This window comes from Ptychodera flava, chromosome 13, assembly GCF_041260155.1.
Source record: "Ptychodera flava strain L36383 chromosome 13, AS_Pfla_20210202, whole genome shotgun sequence".
Taxonomy (NCBI): domain Eukaryota; kingdom Metazoa; phylum Hemichordata; class Enteropneusta; family Ptychoderidae; genus Ptychodera; species Ptychodera flava.
This window is the reverse complement of record NC_091940.1, coordinates 6409269-6433667: the sequence shown is the minus strand read 5'-3', so window position 1 is coordinate 6433667 and position 24399 is coordinate 6409269. Positions and strand designations below refer to the sequence as shown.

The window sequence follows — 24399 nt, the reverse complement described above, 5'->3', positions numbered from 1 at the left end:
TTAAAAACTGACTTACGATGATACTTTGAGGACAGATATTCTGGTGAACGATGCCGACACTGTGCATATGAGCAACTGCAGCACATAGCTGTGAGGCCAACTGGAGTTTTTCGTCCAAGGAGAACTGTTCCTGTAGTCATGGAAACAAAGGGAAAACGATATCTATAGTCACCAACATGAACCATGTACTTGTCGTTAAGACATACCCTTCGCATAGTACGAGTTCATTCGTCTTCAATGTGTGAAAGAAAGGCAGAATGCGATGATGATGATGATGATGATGATGATGATGATGATGATGATGGTGATCATGATGGTGATGATGATGATGATGGTGATGGTGATTATGATGGTGATGATGATGATTATGATGATGGTGATGATGATGATAATGATGATGGTGATTGATGATGGTGGTGGTGTTGGTGGTGGTTGTGGTGATGATGATGGTGATGATGATGATGATGATGATGATGGTGGTGGTGGTGGTGGTGGTGGTGGTGCCGAAATCATGAATTTCACCTCTACCATCAATATTGTCTTTATTGAACAAATACACGAGAATGTAATTTTGAACATTTTCCTCTCAGGAAACACAACTTATTTAGTTTTACGTCAGAGCTCAGTATGCAAGAATCACGTTCTTAAGCATATTGAATCTTACCAGGTCACCGTTGAATCTCATCATCTCCATGTCTTCTCCATACGTCATATCATGGACGATACCATAGTTGTGATCGTCCATTGAGGTGATACCATGCAAGATAGGGAAGCTGTCGCAACCGGACAGTACACTGTAATATCAGAAAAAAAAAAACATTACTGCACAATTTGATAGTGTCTGTCTCTACGCAATGATTAAAGGTTGTGTGCGTTGCGGCATTCGATTATACAAGTGTCAGATTCATATTACGTCAATGAGTTTCTCTACAGTCCTTTGAATATCACAGGGAATTTTATAAATCGATGAGAAAACAGTAACCTACCTTAGAATTGCGGTCTCATGTTCCAGCAATTTGCGGTCCATTACTCTTACACTCATCTTATCGTTGCCACGGGTTACGATGTAAACTTTGCAGAGTGGACCTTCGTCGACAACTTCATCAAATTTCAACGAACGTCGATCGATGAATGGCAAACCTACAAGAGTAAAACTTGGATAAATAGGGCCTATGTCCAAATATTCCGTTTCAAAAAAATACAGTTGTACAACCACATATCACAGATTGTTTTCATGTGTGCAAAGAAAACACTGGGCAGAAGAAACTATATTACTTTCCTCAAATTATTTCAATTTTGACAGTTTTTCACAGCTGCAAACGTTATGCATGTAAATCTTGTGCAACAAACATGGGGCTTTTATGAGTTATTTTTGCGTAGCTAAAACTCACATCCACACACATACACACTCGTTAATACACACTCATGTCAGAATCTAAAAGTGTTGCTCACCGATCAAAGATGCGAACTGTTCGTCGGATAAAGATTGTCTCCTGTTTTCAACGAAGTTAGCCGTGCTATGATCAGCTGTTAGTTTTCCATTAGTTGACGTCGGTGAGACTGTCGGTAAAACAAGGAAAAGGCATCGTAAGAGTGATGATTCCGTTGAAAGGAAACACGCAAGGGAATTTAACAGTCATTCTGTCTTTATAAATAGAATATATACTTGGAATACGCAAAATTCTAAATTACAGATGATCAATTACAGTGTATTCTTGACATTGGGAATATCTTCCTGCAGCGTAACTTATTTCATGCATAAATCATTGCAACCTGACAATATGTGGAACACGGTACTCGGTGTATTGTCAAACCTAGTATGATATGGCTGTGAAGATTTCGCTTGAGTTTTATCAACGGTTTTAATCGATGTAACCTAGATAATGACTATTGTGAAATTCTTGTTTAATATGGAACTAAAAGAGAGTTAAATTTAAAAAAAAAAACCCTAGAAATCAACATACATTTCTCAGAAGAAGTAATTTTCAAGGAATCGAAGTAGAAGTCTTTGCCAACACATTCAGTTTGGTTGGTTGCATGCTCAATAACTCTCTGAGAAGAGAAAAAAAGAATGTTACTTATTATTCCAAGGTTGAACTTAATAGATTTCAGTTGACCTCAGATCAAATAACATGTACAACATTGTGGATGCTAATAGTCTGATGTTAAGCTCACCGTTTGTTCGGGCCGCTCACCAGTCTTCCGGATCCCTGATACACAGGATTGGCGGCGGAAGAGGTTCCGGACGATATGTCTGCATGTCCCAGCAACTGTCCGAAGGCGTTTTCCAGCTGATAACATTGTTGATATAGTAAAGTTATACAAATGTAACTTTTACGAAAGAACTTATTTTCAGGAGGCCAAACGTAAGCCCACTGTGGTACTTGAGACGACACGTTGTTTGTGTACACAGTACGGTATGGAACATTGCTGTGCGACAGATGCTGATTGGTCTACGCATATCGAACAATAATGCTGGACGCTGATTGGCAGAAAGTTCGATCTCCCGGATCGCGGATGACAACACGGCAGAGCCCGAGTTCTATTCTCTTGTTGCATGCTTACGTTCGGTTGACGAAATTCGAAGTGAAGATTTTAAGAAGAAGGTAATATACTCTATTGAACAAGGCCAAAAATATGTTTGTTTCCGTTAACATGCCTTCAGGAAGTAGAGCTGCGTTCAAAAAAATGGGTGGGTGGGGGCTGGAGGAATTCAGGGGGGATTCGAAAATTCTGGGGTAGCCGGGGGGGACTTAAAAGTTTTGCTCTGCCTATTGGGGGGGGGGGCCTGAAAATATTTTAGTTCCCAACATTATGATGCCGTCCAAAGGTTCTAATGTTAGCAATAACTAAACAAAATCTAAAAGGCTATTGGTGACTTTCATGAACAACAAGTTGGTCTTGTAACGGGGCAGGAGCTGCAACTGTTGATAATTTTTTCAATATTTCTATAAAATGTATCAAATACAGTTTCTTGGTGTCTCTCTACAGCATGCTGAAAAACATAATGTTCAGTTTTCAACAAAGCCCGTTTGTACAAATATTGGTGATAGTTGAATTAAAGTTCAGACTAAAAGTTATTCGTAAATGATACAAATGCGTATATACAGTATATTCACAGGCTGTGTTTGCAAGCTGAATAGTGGACAGTTTAATACGCTGTAGGGAGTAGATCAAGAACGCAGTTGTATAAACTGAACAAAAATATTGTCAAAATGCAAAGTTAATACAGCTACTGCCCTGCTACTGCCTATACGGGCAGTGTCACTGTCACTGCACACTGGCAGTGACAGTGATACATGTAGCTCTGACTCTGATGTAGTTTTGTTTGTATTTAAGTTGTTTTATTGGTAACACTTTCTTTAGTAACAGTAAAAATGAATAAAATGAAGTACAGTGCTTAGTTGTCTACAATCGTGTGACAAATTGAAGTCCATTTGCTGCAGTGTCTCGCTAATTTGTGTTTTTCCACAGCTATTTCGTACTCTAGATGGTAGTTGAATTTCACTTGCAACATAAAAGCTGCAAAGTGTTGTTTACTCTGTTTCATTTTCATGGCATAGATGTGTCTTTTGGCTAACAGTAGCAAGTGATTATGAATGTCAGAGTAACCGTCAACACCAAAGAGTACTTCATTTAGGTTATGTCTCGTGAACAAACTTAGAGATTCCTCGAAAAATGTGTGAAACTCGTTCCAGAAGGTCTCAGGTGAATTTACAGGTGTAGAAAAGATGATCTGGTGTCTCGTTGCTGTTTTGGCAGAATGAACAGAGCGGTGACTGGATAGATCGTAGTTTGTGTACAGAATATGATGAAGAAGTTTGAACTGGAATTCACGTGTTTTTGTGTCTATGGTAGGCTATATGTGCGAGACCATGGTCCAGTATAGTCATATTCTCTTTCGTAATAGCGTTCATTAATTGGACTTAATTCCTCTTCACTGTAAATGGCGTTTCTGATGCTCTCCCTGGTAACTTTGTGGGAAGGTTGAAAATTACAATTAAAAAACACATATTCGTATTCATCTTTAAACACCGGCTCAGCCAGCAATGGTTTTGGCCACTTAACTCTGAGACATTTAATTGCTCCGTAAAGAAGGAGAACTTCGTTCCCTTGAAGGTTTTTGTTGGCTAACTTTTCCCATGACAGATACCCCTCCTCGGTAGGTAAATCAAATATTAATTCAAATCCTTTCTGTCTTAGCTTTGGATTATAGACAGAATTCCCTTCCATTAGAACGTTTCTGTTGTTCAAAATTGTCTGACAAGTAATGTCAATCTCAGAGTCATTGACCGCCACATTGCAGACCGACCAGGATTCAAGCATTTCTTGGTAGAATCTCGGTAGGGGCAGGCTGAGTGAGTTAAAATCGAAGTTACACTTGAAAAGGTATTTTCCACCTACAGATTTTAGGCGATGGTCTAGGAAGAGTTTCCAGGGGTGCTCTATGTTTTCATCTAGCTACCTTTTAATAAGGTTTATACGCATAAGTTTGTGTGTAGTTTTCACATCGGGAGCCTTTACAGTGTAAGCCCCCTCGGAAACCCCTCTGACCATTACCTTTCTAGTTATTCTATCTTTCCCATTCAAGAGGAAATTGAAAATAAGCTGTTCAAATCTCTTAAGAATTTCAGGTGTTATTGTGGTCATTCTCATGACGTAATTAAGTTGTGATAGGGCGGTTTTCAAAATCTGAACTTTGCCCATGATTGTCAGGGACCTCTTTTTCCATGTTCCCAGAGTCCCTTCGATCTGCTTGAGTGGTGGTGCATAATTAAGAGTGATGTTTAACTCTTGGTTATACGAGATGCACAGGTTTACCTAGTTTTGTATTGGAAAAAAATTATTCATAGTTTCATCATAGACTGCCATGTATAGTAAAATCGACATTTCAGTGATATGCCAAAATCAAATTTCTTGCACACCCATTGACTTGAAACCACTCTAGTCTAATTATGAACATTAATACCAATAATCAAGTGTACATAAATGCACAGATTTACCTAGTTTTGTATTGGAAAAAATTATTCATAGTTTCATCATAGACTGCCATGTATAGTGAATCGACATTTCAGTGATATGCCAAAATCAAATTTCTTGCACACCCATTGACTTGAAACCACTCAAGTCTAATCATGAACATTAATACCAATAATCAAGTACACATAAATGCACAGATTTTCCTATTTTTGTATTGGAAAAAAATTGTTAATAGGGTTTCATCATAGACTGCTATGTATAATGAATCAACATTTCGGTGAAATTCCAAAATCAAATTTCTTGCACAACCATTGACATGAAACCACTCTAGTCTAATCATGAACATTGATACCAATAATTGAGTGTACATAAATGCACAGATTTTCCTATTTTTGTATTGGAAAAAAATTATTTATAGGGTTTCATCATAGACTGCCGTGTATAGTGAATCAACATTTCGGTGAAATTCCAAAATCAAATTTCTTGCACACACATGGACTTGTAACCACTCTAGTCTAATCAAGAACATAAATATCAATAATCAAGCATACATAAATTTTTTACAGTTTTGTCATAGACTCCCATGTATAGTTTTGTCATAGACTCCCATGTATAGTTTTGTCATAGACTCCCATGTATAGTGGATCAACATTTTGAGCGAAATTCCAAAATCAAATATCTTATTCACATGTGCACTTGTAAACAACCCATGCTAATCAAGTATATCTATATCAGTTATTAAACATCTATATATGAACAGATATTGCTAGTTTAATACTGGAAAATACACGTTCGTTGTTTTCTTATAGTCGACTACCATGTATAGTGAATCAACATTATCGATGAAATCTAAAAATTACATTTTTTGTACAGGCATGCACTTTTTACCTGCCACTTCAAGCAAAGTACATTTACATGAATTATCACACACATATGATTTGATATTTTTTGGACAACACATTATATCGGCCACATTTTGCCTTCCTTTCGGGAGGGCGACTTAAAAAGTATAGCAAGTCAGAAGGGGGTCTTGAACACATTGCGGGTTTGTTGGGGGTATTGAGTAACAGGGGAGGGTCACTTATTTTCATGCACCGATAAGGGGGAGGGTCCCTAATTTTTGTGCATGAAATTTTGAAGGGTCACTATTTTTGATGCAGCGGTGTTTCAAAAAACACCGGCCCACCCCCCTGTAATTTATGTCCAGTCCCTGAGGATGTCTTCCTCTGACGCATTTGGCCTGAGGGAGGTCTCAAGTTCGTTGACTCGTTTGTTTTTGAGTTTCGCAATTTGTTTTGAGTATGAGATTGAAAATTTTTTAATCTCATATTTCAGGAGGTCCCATTTGAGGCCTTGGTCCTCTATTCCGTCGTAATCTTGGAGTCACAGTGTAAACGTTTGAGAAAGTTCGTCAATGTAAACATACTCTGATCACCGTCCCTCCACTGGAGGGACGGTGCTCTGATGTAGTTTAAGAAGAGTTTGGGTCATAGGTCACTCAATTGACAGTGAAACATACATGTACTTGTACACAAGATCAGGCCAAAGAGCAACACATAGAAGACTAGGAGACTTGACAGTTACCAGGGATTTTTGAATTCGACATATGAGAAATAGAGAATAATCAAATATTAGAGAAAAAAATGGGGTCACCATGCTTGATTTTATACAAATGTACGAAGAAAAGTCAGAGTTTTTCTCAAATCACTTAAAATCAGTATATAAAACCATTCATTTAAAGTTCATGCAGTGAATGAAATTTTCTCATCTCATCGTACAATAACACAACAGTAAACTTTTGAACAGTAAGACTCTGATTTAAATGAATAAACGCGTGACTAAATGGAATTATTTATTTTTTACTAAATTTACCATTATTACACCCAAAATTTCTGAGGTTAAAACATTTATTTGATGGAATATTTAAACCTTCCAGTATTGTCAATTTTGTAAAACATTTATAAGTAGCATCTAAGTTGTATATGTCTTGCATTTTTGAAAAAAAAATATTTTATCGGTAGGTCACTGTTCTCAGTTTTTCACACTTTGGTAAAATGTAGCCAGGATTCATAATTTGCATTCTCTCTCATGATTGTCATTTTGTGTGCTGTTCTGCTGATGCCATTGACCTGGCCAGAGTTGGATAAACTCAAGTCGGCTTAGACTGATAAATAAAAAAAGTCTACTGATGCATTTAAAATGAATCTTTCCCTAGGAATACATGTATGGCTCTACAAACTGCTGATAAGAGGTAGTGTCGAACATTTACGTGCAGAAGTACGCAATACATGTTTATTTTTACTCTGCGTGTATTCCTAATAAATATGCAGCGATATGATAATGGGGGGGGGGCTTGAAAATTTTTGATCATATAGATGGGGGGGACTTGAAAATTTTTTAGGGTATTGAGGGGGATCTGAATAAAATATGATTTCAATCGCAATTCCTCCAGCCCCCTGACAATTTTTTTTGAACGCGGCAAGGTGATTCTTAATTGAGAAATAGAATGCTAACATAGCAAATTCAAGATCGAAATTCGGTCCAGTTTTAATGTAAATTGTCAAGTGAACCGATGAAATCATGAAATTTGCCCATATTTCGACTTTCATTCTCTGATTTCAGGGTGAAAAAAGGGTTGGCCGAATAATGTCATGGATAGCGTCGCATCTCATCACGCCTAAAAGAGAATAAAAATATAAAAATTCCCGAAAGACCTACTCTATTTCCTGAAGGCATGTTAACGGAAACAAACATATTTTTGGCCTTGTTCAATAGAGTATATTACTTTCTTCTTAAAATCTTCACTTCGAATTTCGTCAACCGAACGTAAGCGTGCAAAAAGAGAATAGAACTCGGGCTCTGCCGTGTTGTCATCCGCGATCCGGGAGATCGAACTTTCTGCCAATCAGCGTCCAGCATTACTGTTCGATATGCGTAGACCAATCAGCATCAGTCGCACCGCAATGTTCCATACCGTACTGTGTACACAAACAAAGTGTCGTCTAAAGTACCACAGTGGGCTTACGTTTGGCCTCCAGAAAAAGTTCTTCCGTGAAAATTACGCGTGTATAACTTTTCTATATCAACAATGTTATCAGCTCGAAAACGCCTTCGGACAGCTGCTGGGACATGCAGACATATCGTCCGGAACCTCTTCCGCCGCCAATCCTGTGTATCAGGGATCCGGAAGACTGGTGAGCGGCCCGAACAAACGGTGAGCTTAACATCAGATTATTGGCATTTAACATAATGGTGTACATTTTATCGGATCTGAGGTCAACTGAAATCTATAGGCTGCGTTCACAAATAACGATTAAGGGGGGGGGGGGGCTGGAGGAATCTCGATTGAAATCTTATTTTTTTTCAGATCCCCGCCCCCCCCTAAGTACCCTAAAAAAATTTCAAATGCCCCCCCCCCTCTACTTGGTCAAAATTTTTCAAGTCCCCCCAACTATCACAGGCCCGCATATTTGTAAAGGATGTGAGCGCAGAAAAAATAAACATGTATTGCGCTGTTCTGCTCGCAGGTGTTCAACACTACCTGTATTAGCACTTTGTATAGTCATATTCCCAAGGCAAGTTCTTTAAATGCATCTGTGAATTTTTGAGATTTATTGGTCTAAAAGCCAACTTGTGTTAATCCAACTCTGGCTAGGTCAATTGCTCTTGTTGAAGAGCACACAAAATGCAATCATGAGAGAGTAGGATCAGGCTAATTGCCGAATTGCACAGTGACCTACCAAAAAATTGTTTCAAAACTACAAGACCTATATGAATTAGATGCTACTCAAAATTGACAATACCGGAAGGTTAAAATATTCCATCAAATAAATGTTTTAATCTCTGAAATTTTGGGTGTGATAATTGCAAATTTGGTTAAAAGATAAATAATTCCATTTGGTCACATATTTTTCTTTTAGTCTTTACTATTCAAAGTTTTACTTCTGTATCATTTTATAATAAGAGTGTGAAAATTTAGAAAATCAAGCATGGTGACACCATCTTTTTTCTTTAATATTTGATTATTCTCATATGCCAGAATTCAAACATTTCTATGTTTTCTTCCATGTTGTGTTGCTCTCTGGCCTGATCTTGTGTACAAGTGAGTTTCACTGTCATGAGTGTCATTTGACAAAAACTCTTCTTCAACTACCATGTACATCAGAGTCAGAGCTGTCTCTGTCACTGTTAAGGTATGCAGTGACAGTGACACTGCAGTAGCAGGGTAGTATCTGATAGTGACACTACCCGTAGGCAGTAGCTGTATTAACTTTGATAATTTTGGCAATATTTTTGTTCAGTTTTACAACTGCGTTCTTGTTCTACTCCCTACAGTATGTTGAATTGTCCAGTATTCAGCTTGCTATCACAGCCTATGTATGTGTACCATGCATTTGTATCACTGACAACTGACTGTCAGTCTGGACTCCAATTAAATTATCACCAAATACATATTTATATTTATATATACAGGCTTTGTCGACAAACTAACTATTGTGTGTTTGAGCATGCTGCAGGGAGATAGCAAGAAACTGTAGTTGTTATATTGCATAGAAATATTGCAGAAATCATTAACAGTTGCAGCTTCTGCCCTGTTACGAGGCTCAAGTTTATTTTTCACGACAAATCACACGTTTATATTTTTTCGAGATATAAGTCATGAAATGTGACAAAATGGTTCTAGATTTTGTTAAATTATTACTAACTTACATTACAACATTTTGATGTCATAAAAAATGGTATTCATTTTTCATTGAATTACCTACAAAAACTTGGAATTAGAAAATGTAAAACTCAAAAGGGACCCAAAAATTTTCAAGTCCCCCCCTACAGGTAGAGCAAAATTTTCAAGTCCCCCCTCCACTACCCCTAAAATTTTCGAATCCCCCCTGAATTCCTCCAGCCCCCCCTAACCGTTTTTTGTGAACGCAGCCTTTAAAGTTCATCAACCTTTGAATAATAAGTAACATTCTCTTTTTCTCTTCTCAGAGAGTTATTGAGCCTGCAACCAACCAAACTGAATGTGTTGGCAAAGACTTCTACTTCGATTCCTCGAAAATTACTTCTTTCGAGAAAGGTATGTTGATAGTTTATTTTTTCTTACATTTAATTCTCTTTTAGTTCCACATTTAACCAGAATTTCACAATAGTTACTATCTAGGATACATTGTTTAAAATCGTGGAATAAATTGAAGCGAAATCTTCACAGCCTTGTCATACTAGGTTTGACAATGCACCGAGTTCTGTGTTCTGCATATTGTCAGGTTGCAATGATTTATGCATGAAATAAGTTACGCTGCAGGAAGATATTCCCAATGTCAAGAATACACTGTAATTGATCATCTGTAATTTAGAATTTTGCGTATTCCAAGTATATATTCTATTTATAAAGACAGAATGACTGTTAAATTCCCTTGCGTGTTTCCTTTCAACTCTTATGATGCCTTTTTCTTGTTTTACCGACAGTCTCACCGACGTCAACTAATAGCAAACTAACAGCTGATCATGGCACGGCTAACTTCATTGAAAACGTTAACAGGAAACAATCTTTCTCTGACGACGAGTTCGCATCTTTGATCGGTAAGCAACACTTTCAGATTCTGGCATAAGTGTGTAATTAGCGAGCGAGTTTGTGAGTTTTAGCTACGCAAAAATAACTCATCAAAGCCCCATGTTTGTTGCACAATATTTACACGCATAGATTCATAGACTTTGGAATTAATGCTGAGAAAACTATCAAAATTGAAATAACGTTGCACACATGACTACAATCTGTGATATGTGGTTGTATCAGTGTATTTCTTGGAATGGAACATTAGACATATCTATCCACGTTTTATTCTCGTAGGTTTGCCGTTCATTGATCGATATTCGTTGAAATTTGGTGAAGTTGTTGACGGACTCCCACTCTGCAAAGTTCACATCGTAACCCGTGGCAACGATGAGATGAGTGTAAGAGTAATGGACCGCAAATTGCTGGAACATGAGGGCGCAATTCTAAGGTATAGGCATACGTACGTTACTCTTTTCTGATCGACTTATAAAATTTCCTTTGACATAGAGGACTGTAGAGAAATGCATGGACGTAATGTAAATTTAACAGTTGTGTAATTGAATCCCGAATCGCACACAACCTTTAATCATTCACATATAGACATGCACTATTTATTTGTGTAGTAATGCTTTATCTCTGATATTACAGTGTACTGTCCGGTTACGAAAGCTTCCCTGTCTTACATGGTATCACCTCATTGGACGATAACAACTATGGTATCGTCCAGGATATGGCGTACGGTGATGACATGGAGATGATGAGATTCAACGGTGACCTGGTAAGATTCAATATGCTTACATGTAAGAACTTGATTTTTATATATTCAACTCTGACGTAAACTAAATAAGTTGTGTTTCCTAAGAGGAAAATGTTCAAAAATTACATACTCATGTATTTTTTCAATAAAGACGATAGTGATGGTAGAAGTGGAATTCATGATTTCACCACCATGTTCATCATCATTATCATCTCATTCTGCCTTTCTTTCACTCATTGAAGACGCATAAACTCGTACTATGTCAAGAATATTTCTTGATGTTTTATCTTAGTGACTATAAAAATCGTTTTCCCTTTGTTTCCATGACTACAGGAACAGTTCTCCTTGGACGAAAAACTCCAGTTGGCCTCACAGTTGTGTGCTGCAGTGGCTCATATGCACAGTGTCGGCATCGTTCACCAGAATATCTGTCCTCAAAGTATTATCGTAAGTCAGTTTTTAAATTAGATTTAGTTCACCTGAACGTTAAAACATTTTCGGTCTACTGTATTTGCTTTCACTTTGCGCTATTTTAGTGTAGTGCTTTTGTCAGCTGTCTTCAACTTTATATGTTTTCAGCGGCGAAACTCGTCTTCGTAGTGTCAGATACGTTTATCCAAAAAGTGTAAATTTTCACAAGTTTAAAGTTCTAGATTTAATTTAGGTTAACTGAGACTGGCCATAATATTTGAATTTGGTGATCATTTGTTTCATAGATCAATAAGAAGACCTTGAAAGTCAGTCTTAGAGACTTTAACAACGCAGAAAAGCTATATGACGCCGGTAAAAGTCGCGGATTGGGAGAGTTACCGTACATGGCTCCCGAAGCAATCCTAGACAGAGGCAAGACATCATTCAAGGAGGACATATGGAGCCTCGGTTTGGTCCTGGCGTTGTTGTTCACCGGTCGTAAACCATACAATTCTGAACTGTTTGGGTTGGAGGATTTCATGGATCTCCACAATGCAAACCAAAACAGACCACGATACGCTCAGAAAAGACCAATCAGTGTTGATTTGAAACGCTATCAGGGACAGGGAACACTGATTGAACAAGTCGGACTGCTAATAAATCTCTCAGTTTGTTCAACACCTGAGCTCAGACCCTCATCAAAGCAACTCTCAGCCGCTTTTACAATGTTTCAAAGCGCAACAGAAGCATAGCATACATTATTGTATGTTTCATTAATTTAGTTATTGTCAATTGTAATATATTATACCCATATTCGGCATTGTAATGAATCGTTCTATCAGTTATATTTTCATTTCAGACAAATCACTGTGACTTGACACAATGTATTGAAATACATGTAGCAATAAAACATACATTAGGAGCTCCCTGTGTCATACACCATGACCGTAGATTGCATGCATTGATTTGAAGCTCTCACGACTACCAACTTTGGTAGTTGCCTAAGGCCAAGAAAAATAAAAAGTTTGTTTCTCATCCTCGTGCTCCTCAATTCAGAGCCGCCACGTCAACTCTTTTTCTGTTCATGAGGAAATAACATGAAAAAACACGCAAAATACGCGACGATAGTGCATAACACAGTGCTGTATAAAATAAAACTGTAAACAAAATAATTGACACTAATATTCCATTCAGAAGTGTACACATATGTCACTATTATATTAAGCTGTCAAAACTGTGCATTGCTGCACTAAAAGTCAAACCACAAACACCAGCTACACTTTATGCAAGTCACATAACGGTATCAACTACACTGTGGCAACTATATCAATCTTTGAGATGGCGCAAAGAGATATACTATCATATTGCATCCTGGGACTGGTAGAAAGACAAAAAGAGTACTAACATACTGTGGTTTAAGACCGTGAAAATTTAAGCATGAAAGGATTGTATGTGCATAGTCTCCTTGCAATGGTGATTGGTATTTTTCTTGCACACATTAATAACAATGAATTCCCAGATATTCTAAATCATTATGATAGTTGCAGTAATGGGATTATTCAAACTTGAGATCATCAATACAACTGTAATTATTACAGAATTATTATTAATTAGTGCTTTGTTAATCATCTTCGCTATGGATTTTTTGAGAGACTGTATGAACTGCACTTCATGGAATAAAAACACCCATACGACCAATGTAAACACTGTATCCAAGGTACGATGGTGATTGATGAAAGTTAAAACATGTCTGTCATAATCAACATCGTATAATTTAAATGTTGCAGCTATGATGATGAGGTGCATCTAGATATCGTGCACGAAATACATTGTAATTGTAAACAAGAAACTCGCACAGGCGCAGTTCCGACGACCGTTTTCCTTTAAGTTTCAACTGTCGCGACATTGGTAACAGGAAAGATTTTGACATTTGTTTTGAAGGTTAAACAATATGTTGACTTATTGGCATGATGAATGAAAATATCAAAGTATTTTTCCGCCATTCTGCAATTAAACAGTTCGACTGGTATTGCGAGGTCCTCCTGTGCAGTCCTACACAATCGAAGAAATAGATGGTGTCAAATTACTTATCTTATCGAGACGAGAAGGCCACTTCGAGAAGTCGCTCATCGAGCTGCTGGAACAATAAACATAAATCATATATCATAAATATTTGAATTCAGAACAGTGTTTTAAAAACCATTTCGACCATAGAAATATATTTGTCTATTAGCCTAATTAGTGTTAATCAAAATAGTGTCGATCAATTACCTTGGATTTTACGATTCAAATGTATAGTATGCATGCAAATGTGTAGCTAATTTAAATAGAATCGTCAATTTTCCATTATTCATAGTTTTGATCGGCTAGAAAAAGCACTCTTGTTCGAATGACGTTCAATATAAATTATTCAGAAATTTGAAATGAATTCTAGCTCCCCCTCTCCCTCTGAATGCTCGACGTAATACTGATGAATGTTACCATCCTAGTTTGCACAATGACGAAGTAAGACATCGTATAACTACCTATAATATGATTTTCCAATTCTTTTATAAAAGTCACGACAAAATATACGTTGAGTCATCATTCACATACCATAAGAGGTTGTTAAGGTGTAAATGAGGCAACAAAATCTCAAAGTAAAGGTATAGGCATAGGCAACATACAGCTTCGAGCAAATTATATTCAAGTTTCAGTCACTTTTTGCGAAGCTACTTTACTTCAGCTAGTAATATCAAAACACGTGAAACTATTGGTGAAGGAATAAACAACGTACACTATACAATGAAAGAAGATTGGCTTATTGTGTGCATAATGTTTTTACAGACGTCTGTGCCTCTGTCTATACCCGACCTGTCTGTCTGTCTCTCTGTCTCTCTGTCTCTCTCTCTCTCTCTCTCTCTCTCTCTCTCTCTCTCTCTCTCGCTCTCTCTCTCTCTCTCTCTGTCTCTCTGTCTCTCTCTCTCTCTCTCTCTCTCTCTCTCTCTCTCTCTCTCTCGCTCGCTCGCTCGCTTGCCCGCCCACAGTAACAACTTTCCCGGTACAACCGTCGTACCTCATTTTTCTGCGTCTATAACAGAACCATTCTATTTTCTGAATATTTTACCATGTGGTGACTTCTCCCTTACACTGGCACACACTGGCCGGCTGCTTTTTATTAGAGTAACACTGTTATTAGTGTCATATCTCACGAGATTCGATAACACAATGTATCAATAATACTAGCTGTCAATTTTCAAATTATCAGAAACCATTATCGATGATCTTTGTCCAAACCAGAAATTTCAGAACGTCTCTAAAGATAACCGAACTTCGGAATCGGATCCCGATAAATGTGTTTAATGTATGAAACCACGTTTATACATACCGCAACGCATTTTGCTCAAAATCACTTTTTTTTTTAAAAATCATTCAATTTTCATTAATTTGTTAATCCAATATTGAAATATTGGTATGGTGCACCTTTTAGCCTGACAATATTTTGGAGGCTTTTCGCGCACCGTGTGATTACATGTACAGTCCGTATAAACAAGCAAATGTTAATTGAATTTTATGCTATGGCTTGTATATTGTTTCTAAAATATTCAACGAACGCACTGGCAAGGCTTCTGTTATACTTGTATTTTGCTGGCGCGTTCATTGTTGACTTTGTCAAAGTTAATCCAGTTTTAATCTCAGTAACAGCGTCCACAGATTAGTAACTGACACCTGATAGCGGCATGGTGATAAAACTTTTACGCAAGATTGTCAAGGGCAGTGCTGAGATAAGACCAAGACAACAAAAGTTGGTAGAATAAATGTTTATTAGCAATACAACAAAAACACCTTGACCCATCCCCTGGGGACAGACTTGTAGACTGCCCTTATGGTACAATAAGCTTTTTGTAGACGTTTATATATCCAGGTTATTAAAATGAAATCGTCCATTGTTCAGTGGCAAAAAAATCATCTATACCACAATAATTACAAGATAGAGAAAGTGTGAATTCTGACTTCGTATGTTACCATAATGTTCCGTGTAAGTTTCAGTGTCACTATACATTATACAGAATCCGGGTAAAGTATAAGACACTTCTGAGAAAGTCAAGCTTTAATGTAAGTCGTTCATCTTAAAAGTTTATCTTCCATTTAGGCAAGTCAGAAACTGTAAGGATAGAGGGTATAATTACCTTTGAAATATTTTATTTGTGCTGCAACGAAATGTACAGTGAATATCAAGTTTAGACGACGCTGTACGCATTTCATGTGTCATAGAGTTTTCCCGAACCCATTCACGAACCCCTGTGGAAGATAGTGAATACGACAAACGGGACATCTAAGGACGTAATTGGAGATAATCCGACGGACATCACACTGTATCGAGATTTCTCTACTCGGCTACTGTATTCAGATCACTCTAAATGGCATGCACGAGCGTTGTTGGAAAAGCGCCAGCTTTGTACTCTACGTGATTAAAGTTTGACCCAATTTTTTTTATTGGCCGCATAACTTTCATGAAGGACAGGGGTTATTTTTCTCGACACGAAAAACACCCATTTTATAGCCTCCAACCTATTTTACTTCTGTTGTCGTGCTCAAGAAATGCTACGCGGTGCCGTCACTCCTTATCAACAATTTTTCTATGATTGCACCGAGGAAAAGTCGACTTCTATCAATTCTACATCTAAAGTCGAGGGGCGTGCCTAGGAAAACGTAATTATCAGAGAATGCATGTGTAATAGAAGGATAGACGAAATTTCTTGTGATGTGTCCATATTTTGCTTCGCTGCGCAACTCGTCAAAAACAGGCATATAATTGTGTGCAAAGATACTTCCTCAGAATGTAGTCTTATGCATTGACAACCGGACGTAAGCAACGACCGTAAATCGTACATCACCCTGGTTGTTGGATTCACTTGTAGGGTTGAAACATTTCAAAACATTTCTAAAATCGAAATAAACGGAGAGCCTTTTCCACTGACGTAAATGCAAGACGTTTATTTGCAGCCTGCTGTCAAATCTGATTGAAGCCATCCACACTACATGTAATCAACGTAGGAAATTTTAAAGCTAAACGACACGCGGTTAAGCTTATAGAGGAAACTATTTTTTATCACAGATAACTAATTTATCGAATAAAACATTCAACTCCGTTTGAAGAAATATAATCTAACTCGTCTAAAAACAAATTGAATTTGAAAGCCATCGGACAAGAAGTTCGAAACTGAAGATGAATCCTTCAAAAATTAAAAATGTGAACAAATTTTGCGATAGGCTTACTTCATTAAACCTAAATGAGGTCAACTACAGCAGGATGCAATGCAAATTTCACCAAATTCAAAATGGCTGTTATGACAATACCCGTAAATGTCTAAATTTTGGTAAATGTGTAATTTTGAATGCTGATCTCACTGTCAGACCAAGGGCAGGGCGCAGTATGCATCACAGCGCGGCAAAGGCCTACAATAGGCCCCGAAATTGGCATATGATAGTAGAATGTCATTCACTGTATGTAGTGTCAGCGTGCTTCCAAATGGTCACTCTTACACAAACATTACAGTCCGGACACGTCTCCCAGATAACATTAAAAGTGTGGTAAGCTTATGGGTCATTTGCGAACGTTGTCCCTACCTGGTCGGTTAACCCCAAGAGTGTCATGTGATCAAAACAGTTATATAAGGTAACCCGTATGCAAATTGGACATGTTATATAAATGTCACGTGACTCAATTCATACTATAAATCAGGGCGTGATCTGTTTATTTGTATTCACAGCTTTGTTGTTTTCACATGTTCACACGCATGACCAGCTCGCCGCATGTGTTTTGAAAACGTGTCTTGGACAATCACAGTTCAGAGTGACCTTGGTACGGTACGTGTACAACTCGCAGTGTGTGTTAACATTGAAGCGTAGTTTGAAAATCGGAACGATTCGAAGAAGCACTGCACAGTGACCGTATATATCTGGTGGGTGCATTTCTCCTTACTCACTCCTATCTTATCAATTTTTACGATACCGATGTTCTGCCGTGAAGATTGAAATGTGTAATCACGGTTGTCAATATTGATAGCGATAGCTCTGCCATCACCACGATATACCGCGAAATACAACTGGCTGCGCCCGTATGTGTATTATGCTTGCTGTTTTACCAATGTGGCTTGTGCTTCAATACATGGCGAAAGCCCACAGTCGTTTGTTGGGCTATTCAGCTCTGGGATTATTCGACCCATATAGACGAGTGTACAGAAGCGAGAAACACTTTCTCGCTTGTGTACACTCGTCTATGGGGCGAATAGTCCCAGAGCTGAATAGCCCACCAAACGACTGTGCGAAAGCCCCTGCCCTGTAACAGCTGTAAGCATCAGAAAGATCTACGCTACACGAGGGGCCTTCATCTTCTATCTAACCACAAGCCAATGTTGCTGTTACCGATACGATAATTGAAATTGGGTCCCTGGATACTGATGATTCCGTTCCTGCGTCGACCATGGGGCTACCAAATAGGATCTCCATGGTGGGACTCTCTCAACAACCTTTCTTGGCCACATAAAGAGAACAAGGACATGACTCGGGTCGACACCATTAAATATCGCGTTCTGTCCAGCCGAAATGTTTTCACACAAACCCTTGCGCAGTGAATCATTTTCACCCGAGTTCCCTCAGAAACGATCGTCCGAAAGCGAGCCTTGTAGACATTGGAGGAATGGAGAAAGTTAGCTTACTGACTGGCCAGAGAAAGTAAATTACTGCAAATCTGTATTTGTACATTGAAACTCCAGCGTTTGCCCCACCATACAATATCGTTAGGGAAAGTTTTGGGTAACGGAATTTCAGCAAGTTGAGCAACCACCATATGGGTGGACGTGTGATGCGCTTTCAGCATTGTTCAGTCCAGCTTTCATCCATGTTGAAACCCAATTTGCATATGTAAATGTCACGCCTTGACTAACACTTGTTTATCTTTATATTTGTTTGCAGCCCACTGGTGAAGTTGTGTTACAGCAAAATGGCAGCCTCACACAAACCCTGGTTTATCTTTTTGATAATACTGACACTGATTGTGTATTTGCTGACAATTGCAATAAATGCTCTGAGCGGCTCTGTTGGAAAGGACATAGGTATGATTATGATTTTTTTGATGCATACATATACCACATGTTGAAGGAATGTGTTTGCCAAGCTGTCATTCATTAATATCCACAGCGATTTACTTTCACTATTGTGATGTTTGAGACATATTTCACTAGGATTTAAGCTCACTGTTTTTGCCAGTAAAATAATAGATTTTATTGTTATTTAACATTTTCACAGGGATTTTTGATAACGAAATTAAATCCCAGTGAATAATTAATGCTTTTACAGTATTATCAAAGTCATATGACAGTAGTCTTCCTTGGTCTAATATTCCTCAAAACCCTATGTACATAGTAGATGTAAATCAATGTACTCTAAAGTAACACATCATAGTTTGCATCATGTGGTATAGGCATATATGACATTTTGCAGGTATTAATGAATAAATGCATGCCTCTCTGTTGGCACACTCATGAAACAGTTTAAACTTCAGACAAATCACTATTTTAGGAACAACAATCAACTTTGTAACTTTCTCTATTGGTATTGAAATGCTAAAATATTTGACAATTGCACTGGTAAACTTATGGAATATGCCATGGCTTCATTCCCACCTCATTATCAGATGTATCCAACAGGAATGTACACTCACAACCAAATATCAAAGATGTGTTAATAAGCTCTGTTCACTCATCCAATCATTTGAGCACAAAGGTTTGAGAAGTGTGTCTTTATTGTAACGATCACTTAGTGTTTGCGTCCCAATCCATACAATTTCTCTAATGAACACAGAACCAAAGTTGATTGGAGTTTCCTTTTATCGGTATTCCCATTTTGCTGATAACCCAGCAGTTATGCCCACTGCCATTAATTACAAAAGCTGATAATGGTCCATAACTTGTCTATTAAGAATGCCAGAGGTCAATTGTAAAGCTCTGATGACAGTATGTCACAAAGCTTGCAACTGCAATGTCCCACTTTTGCCATTTGTAACATGTCAAAGGAATATTCACAGAAAAGTGAAGGGGACAACAATGTTTTAGCGACACACCCCTTTTTGTGAAAGTCAGATCACAATTATTTTGAAATTCATTAAGATCTCTTGTTTTCAGTAAATTTGCCATGATCTCAGTGACGCTAACTTTCTGTTGCAATGCCAACTTAAGAATAAAAGATCAAAGTGACTGACTGTTCACAATGCAGGGTAAACAGTAGTTCCTCCCTATATTGACTGGATTATCTGCCAAAGAGGGTAGCTGCTGTTCAACAATTTTATCAAACAGTTTTATGTGGCACATCCATCTTTCCCCACTACACAAAATCATCAAGGAAAGAAAACATTAGGGCTATGAAAGTACAGCAATCAGAGAGGGGTGCCTTTGTAACCATTGATCACTTTGCTTATTCCTGTAGGATTGTTTCTGAACAGCACTGGTGACATATCAGATGCTTACTACCTAGAAATCACACCAGCTGGCTGGACATTCTCAATATGGGGTTTCATCTACACATGGAACATGTTATGGCTTATCTATGCACTGACTACCATTTGCAGGCAGAACAAGAGCAGCTATGTGTACATATATCCACTTGTGATGACACCTCTCTTCTACGCAAGCTTTATTATAAACTTGGCCATGAACGTCGGGTGGTTGTTTCTATGGGACCGCCAGTACATACCTGTTGCATTTGTCTTTCTTGCATTGCTGACATTCATGCTGTATGTCTGCCTCTTCATCACCCATGCTAACCTGTACAAGAACCTGTCGGAGATGGCAAGCTACAATAATAAAGAGGTATGGGCCATCCGCCTGCTGGTACACAATGGCATCGCATTCTACGCCACATGGTGCACAATTGCAACCCTCCTGAATCTTGCTATGACCCTAGCATACTACACCAGCCTTTCCCAATCCACCGCTAGCACTATTAGTCTGTCAATTCTAGTACTTGAAATTCTTGTGTGGTTTATCTGTGAAAACGTCGTCATTGAGAAGTACGTTCGTTACACTATCAGCCCGTACATAGTTGTGATTGTAGCTTTATGTGGTAGTTATACCAAAAACTGGAATCCAGAGAAAACCAATTCGATCATGACGGTGTCCATGCTGGGTCTAGCTGGCTTGCTCTTTGTCGTGCGCATTATCCTGTTGATTTGGCGTCAGCACAACCGCCCATTGCTATCTGAACAAAGTGCTTCCCCGGAAGATGATTTCAATTTGTACATCCCTGACAAGCAGGAACATAAGAAAGCATCCATGTCTGATTAGACAGGATTCAACCTTACACAAGCAACATCTCACTAGATGCTTACATAGTCACTTTAAAGGGAAACAGTCATTGAAACTGCACCTGTGCGAGTGTTTTGTTTACAAACAATGTATTACATGCACGATATCTAGATGCACCTCATTATCATAGCTGCAACAGTTAAATTATACGATGTAGATTATGACAGACATGTTCTAATTTTCATCAATTGTCATTGTACCTTGGATACAGTGTTTACATTGGTTGTATGCGTCCCATACGACCTTTAAGTGCAGTTTCGATGACTACATCGCTTTAAGTTACAGCAGTTTGTATGTCTGTCAGTTACAGCAGTTTGTATGTCTGACAGAATTTGTATTGGTACAGTAGTATTAAGTTAAAACCTAGTTTATGTACAGGACATATTTTAATATTGTATTAAAGGATCAAATGTCAATATATTTTCATAGCAATGTATACTTTGAGATGTGAATCACAACTCATGTTCTGTCTTTGCAGTCTAGACGTTTTACAATTTTTCATTTCTGTAGGTATGTCTTATTTGATAAGTTGATGAAGCATGCTATCCTTCCAAAAGCATCAATGAAGGATCCAAATTTAAAAAACTCAGCGAATTTACACAATAGAGATTTTGGTACATTTAGCCTGTAAGGCATCAAAGACATTTCATTGATATGAGAGAGAGCAAGGTAAGGCATGTATTGGTTCAAATATTCAACATACAACAAATGATTACAATTTCCCAAATAATAAATAGGTAGGTATGCATCATTAGAACATGTACTTTTAAAATATGTGTCATGATATCTTCTAAGTATTCTTTATTTTTATAGTAATGTTAGTACAATATAATATTGAACACTTTGGTTTAAGCATTTACTATTACATAAAAGAATAACTTCAGTATATCTCAAATAATCTATGTACTACCAGTATGTATTTGGATACTTCCAGTATGTATTTGGATACTTCCAAAACCTATTATAGTGTAGACATCTACAGCTGGAGCCATATCATTAAATGAGTCTTTTCAAGAAAAAACAATGAATAGAAGGTCACAGACTAACTTCCTAAATGATTGGCATATGTCTGTAACATCACCGTTGTAAAGTTTCATCAATATCTTGGCCATTGTATGCAGTATTGCCTTGGTGACTGATGTGTTGCAATAAAACCGCTACCAACTCAACATAGTTAACCTGAAGTTCATTCATTCAATTTACTCTGTACAGTTATTACAATAACCGCATTATCTTTAGGCAAGTCTACATTTAGTTGGCTTTACAGTGCTGTTTTTTCTTCCTTATGTGCATTTACAGAATATTACAGTATGACGAGGCTGCAGTGTTCATAGAACTTCACTGTAATGAATACCTAAAACACTGAATAAATGTGAAATTATTTGGTATTGAAGTGTGTTGTGTTGTTCCCTCTAAGACATGAATGTTATGAGGAAGTTGGCATTACAAACAAGAGACACTGAAAGTTGATGTCATGAAAATCGGTTACTCGCACTTGGTAGTAACAGCAATAACTCGCATTTGGTAGTAACAGCAATAAATAGGAACAATTGAGGAACAATAAATGTGAGTAGTAAGCGGAAGTCTGACGTCACTGCTCTGAATACCTCAACAGCATCCTCAAAGTAAAGCATGTTGTTCTAAAATAAAATTGAAAAATACTCCCCTTTCTCAGTAAAAGTTGGGTATGCCTGGTCAAATTCTGTGATTCAAAATTTTTTTCAGATGAATTTTCACCTTTTTGTCATTTGCAAAAGTATTTGCGGAAATTTTTGATCTGTCAGACTGAGGCGGTTAGCGTTGATCCCAGAGGGACTGTACTGTGGTTGATCCAAATCCGGCTTGGTCGATGATACCCGCTGAAGAGCGCCCCAAACGACGATCGTGAGAGAGTACGTAATTTATGAATTCCAGGACACAATGTTGCAAGTAAGTGAAAAAAGTGAAAAACTTAGCACGGTGACCTAACCCCCCCCCCCCCCCCCCCAATGTACAAAAGTTCCACAAAATTGACAAAACTTGTACTCTAAAGAATTGGATGAAATAATGGCAAATTAAAGAAATATATTATTCCATTCATTCGCTAATCTTGCTTTCCCAATTGACAACTATTACCTTTCCAAGTTTTGATGTGGAGTTATTATCGTACGATGAGAATGCTAACACTTCATTCATGCGTGAACTTGAAATAAATGACTTCTTATATCGATTTTCAGTGATTGTCGTTTAAAACTGACTTTTAATCGTCGTATAGTAGAAAATCACGAACAGTGACCCAATCAGCAACACGTTTGGAACTATTTTGTATGGAAGACCGGTCACGACATGCGACATGCGAGTTTTTTTTTAAGTGCGACCTTGGAGTTCTTAAACTGCGACATGCGAGTTCTTAAACTGCGACATGCGAGTTGCAGAACTAATATGGCGTTTGCATACATGTCATTTCGTTCTCCTCCTAACGATGGATTACAGAGGTAAAGACGAGCTTATTTCTGCCTACTTCTACAATAGATACACCCTTGGAGAAATAGCGGCCACGTTAGGACTCTGACATGTAGGGAAGACCGGTCACGACCTGCGACATACGACCTGCGTCTTTAAACTGTGATCTGCGACCCAACCTTAACCCTAACCCTACCCTACCCTAACCCCAACCCCTAACGCTAACTAACCCTAAGTTATGCCGTTACAATCTTTCCCTCCCTTGGCCTAATCTCCAGGGTTGAAAGCGAAGTAAGGCTTTTTACGAGAGAAAACCTAACCCCTAACCCAAACTCATTCTCCACAACAACAATTTCACTTTTAATAACTCACACTTTCTACAGGTGTTCGGCACAGCGATGGGCCAAAAGATGGCCCTAGCTATGCTAATATTTTCATGGGCGAATTGGAACTTCAGATCTTACAAAAAGCGCCACAAACACCACTTGATTGGGCCAGATTCATAGATGACATCAACTCCATCTGGGCACATGATAAATCCATAGTCAATGCATTCCATCAATTCATCAACACTATACACCCCACCATAAAATTTACCATGACACTCTCACATACTTCCGTCCCTTTTCTTGATATCTCGCAACACTTGGATAAAGAGGGGAACATCGAAACAGATTTATACAAAAAACCAACAGACACGAATCAACATTTGGCATTTACGTCATCACACCCTAGGCACACAAAACTAGGCATACCTTATGGATTAGCCATCCGCATATGTAGAATATGCTCCAGGCATGACAGGAGGGACACCCGCTTAAAGGAATTGACAACATCATTAATCAAGGGGGGATACCCAGAAAGCTTGGTTATAGACCAAATAAATCGGGCCAAATCAGTCCTAGAAACAC

At 38.1% G+C, this 24399-nt stretch overlaps 2 protein-coding genes across 2 annotated transcripts; both read left to right on the top strand.

Moving 5' to 3' along the window:
* The first annotated feature begins 8068 nt into the window (after window positions 1-8068).
* LOC139146962 (testis-specific serine/threonine-protein kinase 6-like) lies at window positions 8069-12737 on the top strand. The gene is made up of 7 exons (XM_070717818.1): window positions 8069-8194; window positions 9970-10057; window positions 10447-10560; window positions 10829-10982; window positions 11183-11312; window positions 11625-11738; window positions 12008-12737. Exons 1-7 carry the CDS (start codon window positions 8069-8071, stop codon window positions 12452-12454), a joined length of 1173 nt encoding a protein of 390 aa, XP_070573919.1. The 3' UTR covers window positions 12455-12737.
* Window positions 12738-17399: 4662 nt separating this feature from the next.
* On the top strand, window positions 17400-22434 carry LOC139147248 (uncharacterized). The gene is made up of 3 exons (XM_070718274.1): window positions 17400-17647; window positions 18660-18799; window positions 20169-22434. The coding sequence occupies exons 2-3, from the start codon at window positions 18688-18690 to the stop codon at window positions 21023-21025; spliced, it is 969 nt and encodes a 322-aa protein (XP_070574375.1). The 5' UTR covers window positions 17400-17647; window positions 18660-18687; the 3' UTR covers window positions 21026-22434.
* The last annotated feature ends 1965 nt before the right edge of the window (window positions 22435-24399 follow it).

Coding starts and splice junctions, on each gene's coding strand:
- LOC139146962 (XM_070717818.1), top strand. CDS start 8,069: ATGTTATCAGCTCGAAAACGCCTTCGGACAGCTGCTGGGACATGCAGA. Junction 10,561..10,828: donor CGAGTTCGCATCTTTGATCG/GTAAGCAACACT, acceptor TTATTCTCGTAG/GTTTGCCGTTCATTGATCGA. Junction 11,313..11,624: donor TGAGATTCAACGGTGACCTG/GTAAGATTCAAT, acceptor CCATGACTACAG/GAACAGTTCTCCTTGGACGA.
- LOC139147248 (XM_070718274.1), top strand. CDS start 18,688: ATGGCAGCCTCACACAAACCCTGGTTTATCTTTTTGATAATACTGACA. Junction 18,800..20,168: donor CTCTGTTGGAAAGGACATAG/GTATGATTATGA, acceptor TTATTCCTGTAG/GATTGTTTCTGAACAGCACT.